We start from the raw sequence: 22,117 nt of genomic DNA, 5'->3' as shown, positions 1-22,117 counted from the left end.
AAATTTCTTCAAATGCAAAAGAATTTTAATTATTTAACAGGTAATAATTTAGGAGTAGGTAATTAGAAATTTATTGACATAATTACAAGAGATAATTGCAGTCAGATATTAAAATACAAAATTAGAAGAAGGGATCATTGAAAAATCATTAAGTAAGACGTATGAAAAAAATCTATTTCCATCAAAATTACACGCGAAGGATTTTCTTAAGGATCTCGAATGAGCTCGTTCAGTCGGCGTCTTTCTTTCTCTGTCAACGGATCCAGCACAATCAGCATCTTCGGCGACATACCGATGCTGAAGACGCGATCGATCCTTACACCATCGAGAGCAAACATTTGGCTCATGGCGAAATGCGCGATCTCGCGATTTAGCTGCCGAAATGACTGTTGCTTAATCCTTTGCACGCGATGCCTGCAGACCACATGGCTTAAAAAATAAAACAATTAATTCTGCAATTAATTGTAAACTATACTCGATATGCAATTAAACAAAGTTTATGAAAAGCTAATGATTTCTTTAAGGGTCTCGGTGAATTTTTCCAGAACATCTGATTTAATAAAATTAACGCGCTTTATTATAATAAATGTTATTATATTTATTTTGATATTAAAAAATGTATTTTTTAATATACCTATTTTTATCTAATAAATTTGCGTAATTTGCATAATTTAATTAATCTATTAAATTCTTACTACGGCAAGATTTTCAAACCGGTGTAGCTGGGATAAATCGAGACGTCACTTCGATATAATTCCGGAAATAGCTTCATATGCTTTGTGCGGTACTTGCGAAACACTGGTTTTCCTTCCACCTCCTTTGACAAATCCTTCGGCTCTTGAGGGTCTTCGGAAATCTCCAAGTTCTCATCTTCCAACGACGGATTATTATGTTTCTTATTCATTCTCGAAATCCAATATGTTATCTTCCTGCCACTTTTTAAAACAATTCGAAATATTGATCTTAATTCTATTACACGGATAAAAAATATTTTCACGCACTTTTTCCTGGTTCCAAAATTTCTCCAAATTAATCTGGATTGCATTAAATTAATCCATTGTTAAACTATAAGTTTTATTTAACGTAATGTTTAACGTTTAATGTATAATGTTCCATAATGCCATATTTTTTTCCTGCACTTTCCTCACACATAGAAGACTTTTGGAAGATCACAGTATCTTTCGTAGAACCGTAATCTTTTCGCAACAAAAATTATTCTCGAGGCCACAAAATTTGGCAGATTTGTCAAATGGGCGACGAACTCAACGGACGATTCGAGGAAAGTTGGCCGATCCGTAACGAAGTGAGCGCCTGTGCCTCGTACGGATATCGATTTGGTTTCCAGGTGAATCAATAGAGAGATTCGACTTATTCTTATTCCGAGTCGTCGACGATGCGCCCACAGAGCACTGAACTCTTTATGCCAGACAATAAAGACGAGAGCGGCTCGTAAAATATTACAGTGCCGGTTGAAATAGAAAGTAATCCGCCGCCGGTCGTCACTTTGTCGATCGCCAGATCTGATAATCGAGAATCCATAACTCCATATGATTAAAGTTAAAAAAGAATTCACGAATTTAAAGAACTATAATTGAGAAAGAGATTATCATAAGGAATTAAAAATTATAGCATTTTTTAAGAAGCTCTGTATGGATCGGATTCATCACTTCTTCGAACTTTGAGTTTCTGAAAAATTCAAAGTATAATTTAAAAAGTTAAAAGATTTAAAAATCTAAGGAACCCTACGGTCCAAGCAATTTAAGAATTGTTGAGGATTCGAGAATTCTGGAATTAAAAAATCGAGGATTAACTCTCGAGGTTATTCGAGACTTAATAATAAAAATTAATTGCGCGTTTTATATGGAAAAGCAATGTACTAGCAATTGTTTTCTCGCATTTCAATGCTTTTTTTAACGGGTCAGCATTTGACCCGGGTTCGCCGTACTTATAGCGTTACCGAAGCATCCGCTCTTTCTCTCTCTGTCCAAAGATTTATTTAATAATAAGCTACCACAATCCACAATTCAAGCAAGAAAAATTAAAAAACGTGAAGGTGCAGTTTTAAACTTCAGAATACAGTCTGATGTGGAAATTAAGCTCTTATTTAAGATATCTTTTATCAGTTAAGATCTCTGCAATCTCAATGGTTCTTTAGTGAATGCACTTCGTGTCTTGCGCCAATTTTATCGGGAGGATCGCACGCGATGAGAGCAGCATTGTGGTCTCGACACTGCATACGCGTATGGGGTATGCGTTAATTAAATTCATCCCGTATTTTCTACGCAGACCGCTCGATTGCATGATTCAACCACTTTTTCAATCGTGGGTGTTTCATATGTGTTTGTTCACGTTGTTGAAACTTTACCCTCCGCCTTCACATTTATTGATTTTTATGTATATATATATATAACTACGTATATTAAATCGCAGTCCTTGACATTATGTATTAATTGAATTTTTTAAAATTGAATAAGCTGCTAGAATAAAATCGCAAAAAATTTTTCGCATTTTATCCAAAAAAGCATCTTTTTATCTATTTTAAAATAGAACACTTAAACAAAATTTATTAATAACCAATTTCCAAATTAGATTCCTCAAATTAAATCTTGAAAAATTAAAAACAATTTTTATTTATTTTTTATATAATTTATATTTTATATTATTTTCAAAATAGCAAAATGTCCAAAAAAAATTAATTTATTAATTCGTTATGCGCATTTTATTTGAAAAGAAGAAAATTACAAGATTGTATTTAAAAAATTGAAAGCCAATTACATTTCAACTTATTATTGACATTTGAGACATTAGATATTTTTAAGAAGTCGAAAGCCTTTTGAATTTGCAAACTTATTACCCCGGTTGTCGTTCCTCACGAACGAATCGGTCGGTCGTTCCAACGGAAATCCAAGAGAGCTCAACGGTCATGCTCGGATTTATTGATATTCGCTCCAAAAGCAAAGGGGAAGCTTGCCGTCACGCCCGCAAGCTCAACAGTCTTCAAGTGTACATACAGCTGATCGTGAAACGAGGCTGAAACAATCGCGCCGTGATTTCCGGTCCCGACAATCTCGTTCTTCCAAAATTCCCGACCGCCATGAGCGAGTGACAGAGCGAGTACCGGACGATCCTCCGAGAGTGACATTATCTGCGCTTCAGACTTAATCGAAATAATTGCCGGGATGTCGCCGAGATAGCGAGACAAAGCTCTTTCTCTCTGGAGAACCGGACGGTCCATTTAGATACCGCGCCTCCCTCACCCCCCCCCGCCCCTCCTTCTTGTTTCACTTGCGCCACGGAAGATCGAAAGGACCCCGAGCTTACGAACATCGAAAGGTCCATCAGCACGATTCGACGATTCAAGACTCCAAAGATCGAACTATTTAAAAATCCTCTTTGGCTAATAGAAATAGATCCTCCAAAGAATTTTGCTAAATATTTGAACTTATACGTTTTCAAAGGAAACTGGTCTCTGAAAATCCGAGAATCGGCTCGCTCTAATTTCTAAGTAATTCGACTGTCAGAATTCCGAATTAGAGTTTAGAATTGATATCTTTGAATACTTAACAGAAAAATTTTATGTAAAGCTTCCGATTGAAACTATAAATATCTGAAAATCTAAAAACGTGTACCACTAATCCATCAAGTTTCCAATTATTTGCTTAAGAATTTTAGAGGATTTGCGAACTCTCTGAAAAAATGTGGTCAAATAATTCGAATTCTCACGTACCTTGTAATAAATCATAGCTTCATGATTATTGGTCAATGTTAGTGAAGATCGAAGTATCGACTCACAAGAGCGACAGATTGGAAGCTCCTACCGTCGTCGGGACGCTCGATAACCACGAGAGACTCTTACAATGGCCAACGAAAGGATATCAGGACGTTACAGGTAGGCAATAAATTTCGACAAATCTTCAAATTTATCAGTCTGTAAATATTGTTCAAATCTTCGAATTTTCAGTCATGTTAAAAACTGCAAATATATTCGAAGATTTAGAGATCTGAGAATTCCTCGTTTTTTTTTTCTACAAAATTTGTGTAAACTAAAATTACGCCATCTTTAAAAAAATCTTTTTCTTTTACTCAAGTTTTATCAAAGCGCGTTTTGCTTTCCAAGAACATCATTACCAGTTCCGGGTCACTCCGAAGTAAATCTCTGCTCAATGACGCTCCAGCTGGGTAAGGACATCAGCAAGACCAGCATGCCGGTCATCTTTAACGAGCCCCTCTCTTTCTTGCAACGCGTCGCGGAATACATGGAATATGCCATATTGCTCAAACAGGCAGCTCAACAGGAATCACCGATCTCGAGGCTTCAGGTGCGCGAGAAATTGTCTTTGTAAATTTAATCGGGATGATAAATCAATAATCCAGCGCTATTAATAAATGAAATTTCGAATTAATGATTATGCAGTACGTCGCGGCTTTCGCTGTGAGTGCCCTCGCTTCGAACTGGGAGCGCTTTGGAAAACCTTTCAATCCAATTTTGGGCGAAACATATGAATTACAGCGCGAGGATTTCCGGTAATGAACTCTGGTTTACAGATCGTATTTATTAATTCATTAGTTTAATTTCTAGTGAATTAATTGATGATTGATATTTTCTTGCTAATTTATTATTATTTCTCCTTTTACACTTGGAAGTTATTTTTTATTCGAATCTTCTTCAGGATAATATGCGAACAGGTCTCGCATCATCCACCAGTATCCGCGTTTTACGCTGACAGCGAGGATTTCATCTTTCACGGCAGCATCCATCCCAAATTAAAATTCTGGGGGAAATCACTGGAGGTGCACCCGAAAGGGGTTGTCACGGTCGAATTACCCAAGTCAGTTCATAATTACAATCATAGCTAATTTATATATCATATAGTTGTTTACTTTATTTAATGTTAATTATTTTTGTCACTATCTCTTATATTTTTTTAATATTCATCTAATTTAATTATTACTGAAAATTGAAAAACTAGAAGATCTTTTATAGAGAGTTTAAATTGATTATTACTATGAAAGATTGAAATATATTTTGAGAACTTTAGAGCTCGAGTCTTTCTAAAAAATGCTCGATGTGTTAATGGTTACATTTGAACAGATGGAAGGAGTCTTACACTTGGCAAAATGTCAATTGCATCCTTCACAATGTCTTGGTGGGCCAACTGTGGATGGAGCAATCAGGCCCTCTAGAGATCAGACAACACGGAGGAGATAATTTAAAGGCGAAGTTATGCTTTATTAAAAGCACTCTGAACGGCAAGGACGTCCATCGCGTCGAGGGATTCATAACGAATCAAGAGTAAGTTTTAATTAAAGTCAATTAGGTCAGAATACAAAAGAAAAAATTTTATTGGTACAATAAATTTATTTAACTTTAAACTAGAATAAAATAAAATATTTTATTATTGTTATCTTACGTTTTTTTTAGGAAAAGGAAGTTACTTTTTCTTTATGGCCAATGGACTGAGGTTTTACGATCCTGCGAGCCCTCGTTGTACGAGGAAACGCTGGAGAAGATCAAATTGGAGGCCAAAAGTCCGCAGGGCAGTCCAGGACACAAAAAGGTCCTGGCGAAGCTTCACAGTCTCAAAGTCGGAGCTTTCAAGCCCCTACATCAGGTATAAAAAAATCTTCACTGAACAAATCGATACATTTTTTAAAAATAACTTCTTTAATATATATTCATATTACTATATGTATGATAAATATTCTTTTTATTTACAGGATGCGATAGAGGAGCCCTTTGGCAGTACGTTCGTTGACGACATTCCGATCGTGGACGAGATTCCAGGATCTGTCACACTTTGGCAGGCCACGCCGAGACCCAGCAACAGTTCGGATGTTAGTTAAATCAAATTGACACTTCAAACATTTCGATTATTTTTTTGCAAAATTCTATTCAAGTTCTAAAAATATAGATATAATTTAAGAATTTTAGTAATAAATTAATCTGTTATAATAATATAATGGGTATATATATATATATATATATATATATATATATATATAAATAGTATATATATAATATATATATATATTATATATATATATATATATATAATATATATATATATATATATATATATATATATTAATATATATATATATATATACAGGGTATCCGAAAAATCGCCTACTCCACTTCGGGAGGTGATTCGGGACCCAAAAACAAGCAAAAAAGTTCATACAAACATAGGTCCGGAAATGAGCCGTTTCCGAGTTATAGCCACTTTTATGTTCAAAAATCGTAAATTTTTATTTTCAATTTTTTTTAATTACAATTACCAAATTCTCTCAAGTTTTTGTCTACATTTCGAAAAGACGCTATTCCCGGTACATCTCGATTTGGAAAAGACTGGATGTATAATCTTCTTGCCTCGACAGCATTACTTTGAGCAAGACCATACATAAGATGCATATCAGCTAATTCATTAAAACTTACACGATCCATTGATGAATACGGAAAGATTAGATACAACCTAAAAGTAAGGTGTTGTTAAATAATAATTTGAAACTTATTGAAAAGCCGTGATTTACTTACTGATTTTGAATAGGCGTGAAAACAACTGATTTCAAGTAGCCGTGAAAACAACTGATTTTGAATAGCCGTGAAAACAACTGATTTCAAGTAGCCGTGAAAACAACTGATTTCTTTTAAAAATAATGATTTTTTTTTTTAATAATGTAATCGTATTTACAAATATTGAAAAATTGAAAAAAAATTAAAATTAAAAAAATTAAAAATATTTAAAAATAAAAATTTTTAATTTAAGAAATAATTAAGAAAGAGGGATACCAAGCTGATTCTAAATTACGATTTTTGAACATAAAAATGGCTATAACGGCTCATTTCCAGACCTATGTTTGTATGAACTTTTTTGCTTGTTTTTGGGTCCCGAATCACCTCCCAAAGTAGAGTAGGCGATTTTTCGGACACCCTGTATATATATATATATATGTATATATATGTGTGTGTGTGTGTGTGTATATGTATATATCAATTCGATAAAAATAATTTAACCAAATCAGAAACTTTGCTTCGCTAGTAAATATAATTAATTAGTTTTAGCAATAAGAATTTCTAATTGACTTAACTGGCCAAGTTGGCGAGTAAAAATCTTTAATTTGCAGTATTATCAGTTCACGACGTTTGCAATGTCACTGAACGAGCTGGAGCCCGATATGGGAGAAACCCTATGCCCGACCGATTCCAGATTGAGACCGGATATCCGCAAGCTGGAGAACGGTGATCAGGATGGGTCTGCGTCCGATAAAGCTAGGCTTGAGGAAAAACAGAGAAATTCCCGCAAAGCGCGCAAGCAGAAAAAAGGAAACGAATATGTTCCCAGGTATTATTACTTGATTTATTTTGAAACAGCATATTTGATATTTAAGAAATAAAAAGCTTAATTAAAAAATTTCACGAATTAAATTTTCAAAAGATCTTGCGATTCAAATGACTTAAAATTGAAGTGTTAATAATAAATAATAATCTTCCTTTTCAGTATTAAGTATCTCAAACATTAAATTATTAATTATTTCTACTATTAATCTGAAGTATTTAAAAAGTACAGCTGATTTAAATAAAATTCTACATTATAGTATTTAATGGGTTATTAGTTAGAGATTGATAATCTCTGATTTCTTAATGCGATTGGTAATTTAGAAAATATATGTGCAGATGGTTCCAATCCGGTACGAATCCTTACACGGGTCAGGAGGATTGGATATACTTGGGCGGATATTGGGACCGTAATTACACCGATGTCGAGGACATCTTTTAATGAAGACGCAGCTCATTAGCCTCCATTAATCCAACCGACACCCACAAGGATCGGCAATTATAAGCGTCGTTAGTGCAAAATTACAAATAAATTGCCTAAGAGAACAGGTGCGTAGATCGGTAATAGACGCCATTATAGAGATCAATGTTTTTGTGTAAAGTAATTATGCAAATATTGCGCGCACGAGATTCTTCAAGCGCCAAAATTGGAACTCGACGAGTTGCTGGGAACTTATTTCTCACACTCTTCGACGTAGGAAAGACGCGAATCGAAGATACAAACGAATATTATTCAAAGACCAATCTCTGAAAATCAGGATTTGTATAGCTTTCGAACGTTCGATTGTATCATTGGTTCGCGCTTCCTGTCTCCGATACTATTTTTATAAAAGGCCAAGTTGGACGACCGGAAAGGCGATTCTCTCATAGTATGCCTGCTTGAAGAAGCCATTGTAAGAGAACGGCAAGAACTGATTTAAAGTTTACATAGAATGTCCTTAAAATTAGGGTGACTTATTTCAGGGACAGTCTATGTCATTTCATCGCAGACTATCGTTTTAATCCAGGTTTCTCATCAATTAAACCATCACAAATAGTTATCTATGTATTAAACGCTTTTCTATCGATCTGTCAATTCAATCAAATTACTTTTCCGACGTTATAATATGAGAATCGGACTTAATTCTATCCAAGAATATTCTTGTATATTTATATCAAAACTGTATACGTAATAGAAATGTAGAGAAAATCTTATATCTTATCGATTGAGAATGCAATCTGGAATTTAAATCGGAAGAATGTATCATTTTTTAACAGTGAAAACAAGATAGTGGAAGGTAGAAGACTTATCTAAAGGTATATATCAGACAGAAAAATCTGACATTGCAAATATAAAAAATACGATCGATTTCCTTTCGTATGGTTCTGTCGGACTCTTTGAGCAGGAATGTTGTAGATTTTCATGTAAATATACATCAGCGATTGTATAATACACCTGTACCAAAGTCAGACGGGCCGAGAATGATTTTTCGCGATAGCTTCGATACCAATTAATCCAGCAATAATTATTTACCGTAAACTTTGTGCGTTTGAGTTCACTTTCAATTTCCAATCTGGGAAAAAAATCGCCGAACTTTAACCACTGCGAGACGCTGCGTTGGGAAGAAATGAGATTTCAGGATCCACAAATTAATTTGGTGCCAAGGATCCCTAAGGTTCACAGATTTAAGGAAACTAGAGCTGAGGAGAACCTGATGGAAATATGACCCGCGCAGAGATTTGAGAAACGAAATTTCAGGGAAAGGCTGAAAACTTTGCGAGTCAAAGGCGTAAAGGGGATTTACTAGTATATATTTGTTGAATAAACTACGTTACTGCTTCCAGGTAGAATGTATATCTTTTGCGCGAATAGACGCTTCCTAGGGCAAACCTTGAGACAAATATGTTGCGTATTGCGTGTGCGTTGACAAGCTTAATTTAAGAAGGACGACAATAATTTGAGGTTCTCGAAGAGCCAAATATGTTTTAAATCGTGGAAGAAACATCTGAATTCTAAAAGATTCTAAACCATGCTACGGAACAAGTCGGAAACGATCTTTCTTGTAATCAATCGCAACCTCTTTCCTCTAAAAAAAAAAAAAAAAAAAACATGGTAATCGATGAGAGACGCATTTTGCGAGAGATCGGATACGTTCAAAGATGCAAAATAAATTGGGAAGAAAAAGGACACAGTTTCTTTTCGCGACGGTTTATAATTTTGGAGTTGGAATGTTCGTTGGATGGTATTTTTGGGATTCGGTATGATTTGGAATTCGGATCCTCGAATTATAATCCCACCGGTCCGTCGAGTTGATCGTAGCGCGCGCTTCTCCAGCCCAAGTTCGCCGTCTGCAGACTGCAGACGATAACTCTCGGCTGATAAACGGAATCGCGCAGCCTTAGAGTAGGTATACGTCAGAGCGCGTCAATCGCGAATGAGTTTACGTTATAAATATACGAGTATACATATCTGACACCCAATAGAATTTCTATGCTTCCACGAGGAAATGGCGACGCAAATCATTTATACGACGACGATCGTACCCTACGGCCGGTGATAATCACCCGCATCACCTCTGAGGACCTTATTATTGTTAAAAATCGCGCACGTAGCTTGTAGGAATAACTCGTTGTGTTTGCGTTGCATAGATCACGCCGATGTGTAACTGTACATAGACAATAGGCATACTAGAAATAAATGTTGTTAAAAAAGAATTCTTCTTGTGCCCCCATATCTATTCCGCAGCTCTAATAAAAGCCCACAGCAACTCAACTTTCTCATATATAAAGCATAATTTGCTAATTAAGAACAATAAAAAAAAAAGAAAAGTAAAAAATCTAAAAATCGTTTGCTAATCTACAATACCTATAATTGTAAATCGAAAATTTTATAGAGAATAATTATGAAATTAATATCATGAAATTAGTATCTTATTTACATTCTTTAGTTATTTTAAAATATTATGTAATAAAATAATCATTAATTTTAATATTGCGTGTATTATAGAGATGTCGAATCAAATCAAATTAAATTTTATTTCCTCTTTTGAATTCGAATCGAATCGTTGAAATATAACTTATTTTAATTAATAATTATTAAGTTGAATTTTAACACATAGATAATAAGAGAATATTTCAATGTAGAAAAATAATATTAATTATATAATATAATATAATATAATATATAATATAATATAATTATGTAATATAATATAATATAATATAAATTCTTTTAAAATTAAAAAACATATTTAAATATTTAATATAAAACTAATCAAGAGAGACGATAGCGTCTCGCGCCAATAAAATATACTTTATTTAATGTCGCAGTAACATTATCCAGTTATATACATTATATTATACATATGGAAATTAAAATTAAAAAATACAGTTTATTTTATTATCCATAGCTTACTATTTTTTTATGCATATCCAAATTTATACTTACAATTTGCCCTGTGACTATACTGAGCATGTAAAAAATTAGAAATAAACTTTTTGATTGCTATTAGTTTAGCCGTTCAATGAGCGGCGCGGTTATAATAGGTATTGAATGCACCTAATATTAACATGATCATACTTTTCTTATTAACGGGAAATATGATTTTATAAAATTGACAATATGTATTATATGATTCGTATTCAATCCATCCAGATTCGAAATTTTCGAATAGTTCAGATTCGAATTATAGAAATTCGAATCGAGTCAAATCTTACTCGATTTGATTCGCATTCGAATAGTTCGCACATCTGTAGCGTATATATAAATAAAATCTTTAATTCATCTAAATTTTATGTACTGTACATACGTTTACGTGAGCGTTATATACTTCTGTAGTAACTTACGATAATTCACTTGTTTATGCTGAGTAATAAATTATCGTAAATTACTACAAAATCCCGTTTACGCGAAGAAATTATCGTAAGTTACTACAGAAATAACGTTCGCGTAAACGTGGTAACAGTGTCATTTATAGCAATTAATATATGTATATTAGAATTAGGCTATATATCATGAAATTTCTCCGCCGAATCGCCTAACGTTTTGCCGAACACTCGCTACACAGCGCCACTGGCAGCCGCGTTTTCAATATGGCCGCCGGCGCTCAGCTAGTTGGCTAGTTCACCGTCGTGACGGAACTGATCGATCTCTCTACGGTATCGGAGAACGTATGTTACTTTTCGCGTCCTGGTGAATTGATCTGTGACGCTGAGACACGCCGATCTTTTCCGCACGGTCAACGAAAATCGTCATTTTTCTCCAAACTTCGCGCCGCGAGACCATCGAGATGAGCAACATACCAACAGGTGAGATCATCGACTTCGTCATCCTCTCCGACTCGATCGAGAAATTATTCCGCTTACGATTAAGCGCGACAGATCCGTTAATTTTCGTACGAAAATTAGCCGAGAAAAGCCGATTTAAGGACGATGAACGAAATTCGATCGAATTCTAACCTGCGGTTATGCGCCACCCGCTATCTTGACGTTTCCAGCAACGACCTTGTGAACTCGCTCCTGCCTCTGTGTGCGTGTGTTTACGCGCACATATGTGTTTTACCGGCGACTCACCGCGAATTCCTGTCAAGTCGATATTTGTCGCACTTTTTGCGTTGTATTTGTTAACGTCCTATTCTTGGAATAAAGATAATCATGAAGTGATTTCGGAAATAAACTTTCGTCAATAAGTAAACTTTTATCGAACTCGGCGGTTTCCAAACATTGAAAACGTATTATTTATTGTTAGATAAAACTGATACCTTTAAAATAAAATAAACGCTAGTCGTGTGTGATATTGTGATAGTAGAAATTCTGCATGATGATTTTTGTGAGATTTTTGTAGAAATAGAAGAGAGAAGAAGCAATGTAGGAGGCAATTGACACGAATAGATTGTAATGCAGGTGCAGCTGCACCGACAAAGGTCAATTTCCTACACTTTGTTTTTAATTTATTTATCTGAGAGAATCAAACTTATGTTAACTCAACTCATGTCCTTTGACAATATTCTTAATAAGATTCGTACGAAATCTTATATTCTAAAAAAATGCTTTTTGTACGAATCTTATATCCTGAAAAAACACTTTTTTCTAAACTTTAGATGAGAAATATATATTGCTCATAATTTTTTAGAGTCGGGGGGCCGGATAAGTTTTATTTTTGAAAATTATATAAAAATAAAATATTTTTATTTTAAAAAATTCTTTATATTATAACGTCGAAATATCTTGGCGAGTCGTAGGTTGAAGGATTTATAGTCTACAGGGAAAGATATGAAATTAAACTATTAAAGATGAAAACGGTAAGCGACTGAAAATAAGCACCTTACTTAAGTTTTTTTAGTTCAAAATAATAAAAAATAAAGATAAATACATTAAATGGGAAGAGTTTAACTGAAGGTGTTAAAAAGAAGGACATTTTAAATTAAACGTTTGTTGTAAATTAAACAAAATCGGTGTTAAAGTTACAAATTAATTTCTCAAAACTCTTATATTTCCTATTTTAATCTAATGTCTGAGTTAAATCCAATTCAGACCGCCGTTTTTAACGATAAACACATATCGCTATGACAAGAATCCGCCATTGGATCGATAAACCAGTTTGCCGAAGGTTTCCGTAAAGTTCCAGGAACTTTTATTATACATCTTCGCCACGCTTCCGCGCTTTCATCATCGATCGCAAAAACAAGCGGAGCACTCCGCCGAGGAGGTCGATGAACCAATCAGAGCGCCGAATCGGGCATAGTTTTTTCTCTTTTTCTATTTCTCTTTACGACTATCTTTAGCCTACTTTTTCTGTTTTATGCCTGCCGCTATAACTTAAATAGAACGAACGGAAACGCGCACAGCCGGAGGATTAAATCGCAAATGCCATATGTATCGAGGTAATTTCAAGACACCCCGTAGAGAGCAGATTGGGCGTAAGACATTAGCAAGAATTAGCGAGAGTCTCTTAATTAGCGTGTTAAGTTTCAAACAAATCTCGCTGAGTACAGCCGCACGTGAATACATACTTACCGTAGAGAAAGTACGGTAACTAAACTGCAACTAAAGAAGGACGTAACTAAAATCAAGCGACAATGATTGATATGCCATTTCTCTAAATAAATAAATAAATAATTATAATATAATAATATATATTTCTTCTTTTGCACAAGTTTATGATAGATCCGTTTAAAAGCTGTCATTCGAATTTCGCTATTTCTTCTTCTTCTTTTACTTCTTAATCGTGGATTTCCAAACCATAGAATTACAATATTAAGTTCCATTTCTCGATGGAGAACCAAGGCCACCTGTCCATTCCCTCCTTTCCTTTCCTCTGCTTCTCCCTCTTCTCTCTTGTCCCTTCCTCTCGCCCTCTCACTCTTTGTTTCCTGCTAAAGTAGAGCGAGAACAGCGTCTCGATTTCTCAGAAACATGGTAGTGTCCTCACGATCGGCAACGTCGGCATCGTTCTCAAGGAACACAGTTGTTAGTCGTGTCTGCACGCGTCGGTGCACGTGGTCGCGTTCATGGATTGCATAGTCGTTAAGTAAATCATGCATCGCGATGTAGATCTGGTAATCGATCCTATTGGAAGGAAAGTTGATCGCACAAACTCTTAAGTTATTGCTCTTGAATTCTGAGTAATTTGCTCGTTCTTATTGTTAGTGAGATGTGAGCGATTAAATGTGATAAACGTTAATCTTTCAGTTTCCGCTGAGATTGAGAAAAGACATGTTTCTGTAATTTTTAATCGTTACTTCTTTATCTTCAATCTTAGGTTGTGTTGAAATTGTGGTCAGTACAATATTGAGATCTCAAAATCTCGCAACTCGTGCGTTCGCGTAAATGAGTCACGGTGCGTCTCGCTCCGCGCGTACTTGGCGTGAGACACTGCCGTGTCTCTTGATATGTGCAATATGTGAAATTGAAATCATAGATGAATCTTTTCCTATGTACAAAATATATTTCTAAAGCAATTATTGGATAATAGTGGAGCAAGATTTGGAAAAATGACTTTGCAGTGACAATTTTGAAGCAAAATTTTGAAGAAAAAGCAAGATCTCGAACTTTGGAGAAGCTTCTTTTGAAGAAGATCATGAAGATCAATACTGAAGTACTCTGAAGCTTATCTTCTTCAACACTTTTTCAAACTTTGTGACACGTATTCTTCTTGGACCAAGATTTTGGAGTCGAATTTTAGAGCAAGCTTTCTCATGTCTCTTGAGGAAAGACCATGAAAAACAATATGGCGAATCCTAAACAATCTGTAGATCCAAAAACCAACCAATCGCGCAGGAAAATCTGCCAGGAACATAGCGAAGAGAATTGCCCAAGCGAGAATGAACGCGAGTTCGAGTCGTTGGAGTACGAAGAGGATGCGTATTACTTGAAGCTGACAACGACGCCGAGTTTTGACGATATCGACGAACTGGGCGACGAAGAGGTAGACGAATTGGTAGTTCACTGCTGGCGCGACTCGAACGGAGAGATCGACGAGATCGTCGTGGACGACGGCAACCTGTCCGTCGAGACGGAGTTGCTTCAGGGAGAGTCACGTGACGGCTGCAAGAAGAAAAAGCGATCGATCCGCGTGATCTTCCAGGACTTCTCCAAACCTTACTTCGCTAAGATCAGCAACAGTCAGAATTATAAGAAGTTTCTCGAGCTGATAAAAGGTGCTGAGAGAAGAGAAGAGAAATCGTTTCACCGCTTTTACACTATTAATTTACAGTAAAGAAATCGTTACGGATTTCGCTAAATTTATGAATCAGAGCAACTATCAAATTATCCATTCGTGAGTAATTCGATGAAATGTCTTAAAAGTACATATCAATGACGTAAACTTAATGTTTGAAAAGTTCAGAAAAGTTACAACAATTAAAAGTGAAAGAATTTCGAATTGAGTGCAAAGATGAAAATAAACGAAAAAATGCTATTTTATAATTAATTAGAAAGGTTATCAGGTTTAAATCATTTGACAACGATATTTAGAGTTCTCAAAAATATCGATATCAAAGCGTTAAATATTAAAAAACTGTGAATCATTAAATATGTTGAAATTTTGGCAAATTAGAGTACAAGAATTATATAATAATTGACTGAATATTGTACATTGTTACTTTATATTTGATTGAATTTACATGAACTTAAACTTTTCAAAATTGTTGAATATTACAAAAATATTTTATTTATAAAAGCATGATCTTAAAGTCTTGAATTCTCTATTCGGTTTTTGACTTCTAACTTTTTGAATTTAGGAGTCTATACATTTTCGTAAATTCGCAAGTGATCCTATAGTGAAGGCCGAACTTCTTCTCGATGTCGATAATGTCAACACTTTTAATTCCGTTCTAATTCGTTTTCTATATTACCGGCCTATATCTGCCCTTGTCTAACAAAATGCGTCTGTCCTTGTTCGATTGCTGCGCCATCTCTCGCTACACGCAATACTGCTGGTCCGGTGTCATCACGTTCATATAATCGTACTTTCCAAATAACTTTTTTGTTTGGAGTCTCAGCCTAATTCTACAAACGGTATGATATTCCTTGATGTTTACTGAATGGCCCTGCAGCCTCATTTTGTAACATCAAGTTGTAGAATTTTTGTACGAAGCAAATATTGTTAAAAGTGGATTTTTTTTACTGCTTTATTTACTTATTTTTTTACAAAATCGGTAGTCGTCCACAGAGTAGAACACATACTTTAATTCTGTGCAAGATTTTTTCAAATCCATAAAGCCAATAAAAAGTTAGGAGGAAAGTACAATTGTCGGTATTACAGACGGCTTTAGGATCCTCTTAAATATTTAATTTCTAGCATAATAATTGTGTACTTTCACGTGAGAAATTATGCGGTTACGTCTAGCAACTTCTTGATGTCGATTTATTTCTTCTCGACACGTGAAAGTACATGAAAAAGGATCGTGGAATCACTATCGAGTACAGCGACGTGTGGAAACACACTTTTAATTTTTCTAGGACGATGTTTCGCTCTGTTGAAACTACAGAACTCGGCGCATTCCTTCGCAATCTGACGAAGTCAGCGGAACAATCGAAATTGCTTGTTAGAAATTTTAAGCAATTGCTTCCTGAGAATTATTGATAAATCACAGTCGATCACATTTCTATTTTCGTGTTTGCATTGTGTGCAAGCGAAGACACATGTAATAAATTTTATTTGCTCTGTATCAAATCAGAGTTAGATAAGATATCTTTCTGATGTCATGTCTGTATTCGATTTTAATTTTTAATGTTAATTTCTAGTCTTGGGATCTAATTTTTATTTCTAATTTTAATTTAGATGTTATAATAATTTTTTTATTTTATCTACTTGTTCTACAGAGAATTATTATAATTTTGGTAGAATTATGTATTCTCGTGTATCCTGTTAATGTTACCTTTCCATATGTAACATAATAATCCTAATGTATTAAATCGTAACTTGCTAACGAGAAAACTGATCCTCCCGAGCAGTCAGCATGACCGTCATGGTATCGTATACCTTAAGACTAATTTTCTTCTTTTTTGTTCCAGGAGAAGATGCCTCGCTTCACTCGGCCGGCTCTCTGTCGCCATCGTCGGATAACATGGCGAACGAACTTCAAGGACTCTCCTTGGAGGAGCAAGAACAACAAAGGGCCGAATGGAGCGCTCAATTAGCAAAGGTAAATCTTGGAGACTCAGGAAAAAAATCCCGAGGAAGGAAAATAATAAAAATCGATTTCAGGTTGAAGAAGAGATACAAACTCTGAGACACGTTCTCGCTAACAAGATCAAGGTTTCCCAGGATCTGAAAAGGAAGCTTGGCATTAGCGTCTGGAAGGAGCTCACCGACGATGTCAATCAGGGGCTCAAGAACGTTAAAGAGAGTAATGTGTATGTATCCTGCTATTTGTTTGATTTCTTCGCATGCTCTTTTGTCTGTGCATATACTCTGTACATATATACACATACACACGCTATACATGCTCTATGCACTCTACTATATTTCATATATAAAGAAGAAGTGGATGAGTAAACCATAACAGAACCACTGCGCCACAAAATACTTCAAACAAAATATCTTTAAACTCGCGAAATATTGTATGGCAGAAAGTTACGAAAATATTTAACGGTCTTTAAGAAATGAATCGCGTTTTTCAAATCTCTCATTTCTTTACTAATTTTTATTTTCATTTTTTTCATATTTTTTGTCTGTTCGTGTTTATTTCCACGAAGCAACGACGGTGATCATTCTTTTTATGTTGATACTCCACTACTCTTTAGATACACGTAGAAGCAATGATTTTTTTCACTTTTGGTTGGGTTGTCATTCAGTTATCAGAACGTTGGCGAGACATTCGGTCGTTTAACCAGGACTATCTCCGCGAACAGTTTGTAAGTACGCACAGTGTCTTATTTTTCTCTCGCCGCGATTCATTTCGCAACGGTATTCTGCATCGTATTAACGATAAATATTTATGAGTGTGTGAATTAATTCGGTGCCTTTTTTCACAAAATTGAAAAGTTATTGACAAAATATCAAATATAAGTTTAATGTTTGAAATAATATCTGTTATTTTTTACAATTTTGCTCCATTTGTTGGGCAGCTGACAAATAGAAATCCTCGCAGAAGAAACTTGGCGGTTTTGAATCGATAAAGTCTTCAACTTCAAGATTTTTTCGGACCTCTTCCACTGTCTTGAAATGTGTATCAACCAGGTTATGTTAAAGCGACCACAACAGATGATAATCCGACGGAGCTAAGTCCGTTAAATAATCCGAGATGAGGGAGAATTTCCCAGTCCGAAGCATAGATGACATTCTTCGTCCCTTTTGCGGCATGACCGAGCATTATCATGTTGCAAAATGACTCGTTAGTGATTTCGAAAACTCTGAAATCACTTTGTGCACGTTTTATAGGTCATATGACCTTTATCCAGAACAGACTAAATCATTTTCGCGACTTCAACGGCATTCTTTTTAATTAAAATGCGAAAAATATGCAGTGCTTTAAATGCTGCTTTTCGAACACCATCGTGTTTGTTACTATACTATTTAGGTTTTGTCGTTTAAGTTCTCTAAGTTATTTGGTGTTCTGAAAACGTAGAAGTTCACATTTGCAAATCGCAAAAGAATGGGAAAATATTTAATCTTAAAACGGAATTATAAGGCACCAAATGTAAAGGCATTGAATTAATTTATACAGCTAATATATCTATATAGAGTGCTTCTGAAATAGGTCTTTAAGCTTTGGCAGTATATTCATTCTCGAGCGAATACAAAATTTGGCAAATGCTTTGGAGACAATTTGTATTAGTTGGTATCTTAATTTTCATAATTTTAACTATCAACACTATCCGAATATCGCTATTATACTAACAGAATATTATTATAAATATTATATTTGCTTGAAACAAAAACAAAGTTTAACACAACAAACACTTACTTTATCTCATATCTAAAAGCTTTGTGCCGATTAAAAATTAATTAACGCAGTTATTGTTAGAAGATAATCTATATAAAGATAATAAATTTTTGCTGTTTTAATAATAAATATTCGTTTTTTTTGTCATATTAGATACCAAAAGACAGAATCTGTACTCAAATCCACGGCTGAAAAGACGACTAGTATTTTGGGTGGCTTTGGTAGTGGCATTACCATGAAACTGGGCCAGATGCGTAATTCCGATAGCTTCCGGTCGTTGGAGGAAAGAGTTGGATCCGCCTGCGAGAACATTAAGGTAACTAAAATTAAATCGGATTTTTTTTTATTTTATCAAATAAATATTTGTATTAAATTAATATTTCCAATTAACTATTTTATAATTTGTTAGATGTTAAACGCGTGCGCTTTAAAATTTTCCATTTCCAATATGTCACTAAATGTACATAATTTAAACTAAATAAATCAACAAAATAACTTAAATTTTATTGCATGTTGAATTTATGTTTTTTTATTACTAATTTATGAAATTTCTTTTATCTTCTATTCAAAGATTTGAATCTTTTTCTTCTTTTCGCAGACAAAAGTCGTGCCTTCAAGGTCCGGCTCGACGCAGAGCTTCGACGAGGCTCTTCGAGAGTCCGAGGCAATGAGGCGCTCATCCGCGGCTCCATCGGTCACCAGCCCGACCATTCCCGAGGACAAGATGCTCTCTTAGAGCCCGAAATCGTGGAATACAAAGTGTTGATACCGCGTTATATTATTACTGCGTTCGTCTATTGCAATCGCTTTAGCGGGCCAAATGCCGTATCCGTATCCGTGCACGTCGGAAGAATCATTCGATACTTCGCTCAATCGAGACTTTGATCGTGAGCACGATCGTCCAAGTACTATTCTATTTTCTATCCTATAAAAAATATATATTTTTTTCTTGCACGTTATTCTCACGCCTTCCCCCTCGCAGGATCGCCTTTCTCCGGGCCACTCTCGGGACATACTTGACGCGAAGTGTCTCATGCGATTTTTATATTCGATATTAAAGAATGGGTACTCAAGACGATCTGTTTCCCAAACAATGAAATGCCTTTTGGAATTTTTTTATAATTGTGATTTGTAAATACAATAAAATATATTTGGAGCTCACATCGGAGCTGATTATTTATATGTGCCGCGAGAGAAACTTAATTCTGGATAATAAAGTTACGAAAAAGAGGTTTGCGACACGGTTCCCCTATAATTTTCACTGTTGCACGATGTACATACAGTCGTGAATTGTTCTTTTTTATTTCGATATTTGAGCGATTTAATTGTATCAAATGATTTAAATTTATACCGATAAACACTTGCACTTATCTCTGCAAATATTCATAACTTTTGACACTCGGAATTTCATTGCATATTACCGGTGTCCTGAATCGATAGAGCTGCCAAAAGCAAATATCTTCAACGATTTATGACGAATGACCCGTCCACTGACAATATTTTACACTGTATACTAAACGGAACTTTTCACTTACTATGCAAATCTAGTTAATGCGAGTCATTCGGAATATTCAGTCCGTCAAAATCTAATCAGAATCTCGAGAAACGCATCGTAAACCTTTATTTTTTTATATTTGTTTAATTACAGAAAATTATAGCAAAATGATAGAAAGATTATTATAAAAATCATATAAATAAAGCTTGTTACAAATAATTGAGTTGTGATAATGTAAATGAGAAATGGTTTTCCACACATCATGAATGATTTTATCGGAAATTACGCAGAATGCAGAATGAGTCACTGGAAGCAAAACAAACGTCGAAAGAACAGTTTTTTTTATCTTCGATGGAGGTGTAGGTTTAGTTTTGCTTTCTATTGACTTTGTCTGTATATTGGACTGACAATGAGAGAAAGTTCCTCGCGATTCTCGATTTCACGAATGGATACTTTTTTTAAGTGCGCGGATAATTTAGTGATTCGCGCGAAATTCGAGAAATATTTTGTATTCTAGTTTTACGGATGGATTATCGATGACGCATAGTGCACGTATGTTCTTGTAACATTAATACGCAATAATTCACACGCGAATCTGCGAAAGTAAGCTCGTATGTGCACGTGCGTTGCAACAGAAGTGATTGATCGTTATTAACGACAATTAACCGTGGTTCGTCGATAATGTCTACTGCAAAATACCTTCTTGTTCATATTGATAAATAAATTATTTTAAATGCTAAAAGTTAAAATATCTCACCTGCAAACAAAAAACTTTCTTAATCATCGAATTTAAATATTACCTTATGGTCTTGAATGTTTCGAATGTATTACGCAGTTTTTATTAACACTTGAAATAAATGCGGGAAAATATTTTTTATACATACATATATGTACTAAATAAAATGTCTATAAATATTTTCTTCCTCTTGTATAATTGTTGTTCGTACACAAGAAAAATAATAAGAAAAAGAATCAAAAGGATAATTTTCGCATTGTTTTTTTCTTTTTACAAAAATGTGAAGTTTGAAGGAAAAAAAATTTCCACATATAATTATATATAAATGTAACAATTATATGTAAATACGATGATATATAGAATAATGTACAATTTAATCACAATTTCAATTTTTGTAAAACAGTGCAAAAAATTTTTTTAATTTTTCAATTATGCTTATTATTTTTTAAAAATACGAACAGAGATTGTACAAGATAAAGGAAACATATAAGTATATTTTATATATAATTATGTACGAAACATTTTTTCCGGAAAATGACGATTAAAAGTTTTGAATTTCAGTTTTATTGCACAATTGTATACTTCGATTTGCAAATAATTACGATTAATTTATTATTTTGATCATATTTCTGGCACTGTTTGGACATTTTGATATGTATATGATATATGTATATGTATATGTATATGTATATGTATATGTATTATGTCCAGGCATTCCTGCCGGTAGAATGTACATAATTTCAAACTTTATTTCTAGATAAAATAATCGCGCTGCGATTGGTTGGCTGTTTCGATATTTCGCGCGCGAGAAACGTGCCTCTCGTAAAGCGTCAAATTTTGTGATTGGTCAAATATTACTGTAGCGGTGCGCCGATATCGTGAATTTTGGCGTCGAGTCCTCTTTTCTCTGAGGTCGATCAAAATCTCTCCGCGCGTTTCGAGCTCATCTTCCTGGTGAAGTGCAACGAAAGTGCGACCAAATAGCATACTAGGTAAATATATGCACATGCAGGTTAAAATCGTTCCATAATTAGCTGCGCTGGGTGCGCATTTTATGACAATTTATTATTTCGATTATCTCTGATTATCTTATTAAGATATTGGATTTTTACATTAAAGTCACCCGAATATCGTTGATCGCGTTTGAATCTCCCGCCGTCAAGTGACGCCACTGGTCGGCC

At 34.7% G+C, this 22,117-nt stretch overlaps 3 protein-coding genes across 6 annotated transcripts; 2 read left to right on the top strand and 1 right to left on the bottom strand.

Moving 5' to 3' along the window:
* Window positions 1–88: 88 nt before the first annotated feature.
* LOC139821475 (uncharacterized) lies at window positions 89–2,548 on the bottom strand. Its single transcript, XM_071792517.1, has 3 exons — window positions 1,002–2,548; window positions 696–935; window positions 89–429 (listed from the first exon to the last, which is right to left on the bottom strand). The coding sequence occupies exons 1-3, from the start codon at window positions 1,043–1,045 to the stop codon at window positions 207–209; spliced, it is 507 nt and encodes a 168-aa protein (XP_071648618.1). The 5' UTR covers window positions 1,046–2,548; the 3' UTR covers window positions 89–206.
* A 436-nt stretch (window positions 2,549–2,984) lies between these two features.
* LOC139821472 (oxysterol-binding protein-related protein 2) lies at window positions 2,985–10,030 on the top strand. Of its 2 annotated transcripts, none has more exons than XM_071792513.1 (9): window positions 2,985–3,889; window positions 4,118–4,319; window positions 4,415–4,524; window positions 4,671–4,829; window positions 5,093–5,293; window positions 5,423–5,612; window positions 5,719–5,835; window positions 7,126–7,343; window positions 7,676–10,030. In XM_071792513.1, exons 1-9 carry the CDS (start codon window positions 3,858–3,860, stop codon window positions 7,776–7,778), a joined length of 1,332 nt encoding a protein of 443 aa, XP_071648614.1. In that variant the 5' UTR covers window positions 2,985–3,857; the 3' UTR covers window positions 7,779–10,030. The 2 variants fall into 2 exon arrangements, with proteins under 2 accessions (XP_071648614.1, XP_071648615.1); XM_071792514.1 differs by having other exon boundaries at window positions 4,089–4,319.
* Window positions 10,031–11,391: 1,361 nt separating this feature from the next.
* Window positions 11,392–20,942, top strand: LOC139821723 (tumor protein D54). 3 transcript variants are annotated; one of them, XM_071792997.1, is made up of 6 exons: window positions 11,392–11,623; window positions 16,832–16,962; window positions 17,025–17,173; window positions 17,615–17,674; window positions 18,859–19,021; window positions 19,304–20,942. In XM_071792997.1, the coding sequence occupies exons 1-6, from the start codon at window positions 11,605–11,607 to the stop codon at window positions 19,439–19,441; spliced, it is 660 nt and encodes a 219-aa protein (XP_071649098.1). In that variant the 5' UTR covers window positions 11,392–11,604; the 3' UTR covers window positions 19,442–20,942. The 3 variants fall into 3 exon arrangements, with proteins under 3 accessions (XP_071649098.1, XP_071649096.1, XP_071649097.1); XM_071792995.1 differs by lacking the exon at window positions 11,392–11,623 and adding an exon at window positions 13,786–14,973; XM_071792996.1 differs by lacking the exons at window positions 11,392–11,623; window positions 17,615–17,674 and adding an exon at window positions 13,800–14,973.
* The last annotated feature ends 1,175 nt before the right edge of the window (window positions 20,943–22,117 follow it).

The sequence above is a fragment of the Temnothorax longispinosus genome, chromosome 11 (genome assembly GCF_030848805.1).
Source record: "Temnothorax longispinosus isolate EJ_2023e chromosome 11, Tlon_JGU_v1, whole genome shotgun sequence".
Classification (NCBI taxonomy): domain Eukaryota; kingdom Metazoa; phylum Arthropoda; class Insecta; order Hymenoptera; family Formicidae; genus Temnothorax; species Temnothorax longispinosus.
This window is presented reverse-complemented; position numbering and strand designations above follow the sequence as displayed.

Excerpts from the sequence above, each read along its gene's own strand:
- LOC139821723 (XM_071792995.1), top strand. The coding sequence starts at position 14,532 with ATGAAAAACAATATGGCGAATCCTAAACAATCTGTAGATCCAAAAACC. Across the intron at positions 14,974-16,831 it reads GTTTCTCGAGCTGATAAAAG|GAGAAGATGCCTCGCTTCAC; the intron begins GTGCTGAGAGAA and ends TTTTTGTTCCAG. Across the intron at positions 16,963-17,024 it reads GGAGCGCTCAATTAGCAAAG|GTTGAAGAAGAGATACAAAC; the intron begins GTAAATCTTGGA and ends AATCGATTTCAG.
- LOC139821475 (XM_071792517.1), bottom strand. The coding sequence starts at position 1,045 with ATGCAATCCAGATTAATTTGGAGAAATTTTGGAACCAGGAAAAA. Across the intron at positions 936-1,001 it reads AATTTTGGAACCAGGAAAAA|TGGCAGGAAGATAACATATT; the intron begins GTGCGTGAAAAT and ends TGTTTTAAAAAG. Across the intron at positions 430-695 it reads GGTTTGAAAATCTTGCCGTA|CCATGTGGTCTGCAGGCATC; the intron begins GTAAGAATTTAA and ends TTATTTTTTAAG.
- LOC139821472 (XM_071792513.1), top strand. The coding sequence starts at position 3,858 with ATGGCCAACGAAAGGATATCAGGACGTTACAG. Across the intron at positions 4,320-4,414 it reads CACCGATCTCGAGGCTTCAG|TACGTCGCGGCTTTCGCTGT; the intron begins GTGCGCGAGAAA and ends ATGATTATGCAG. Across the intron at positions 4,525-4,670 it reads TTACAGCGCGAGGATTTCCG|GATAATATGCGAACAGGTCT; the intron begins GTAATGAACTCT and ends AATCTTCTTCAG.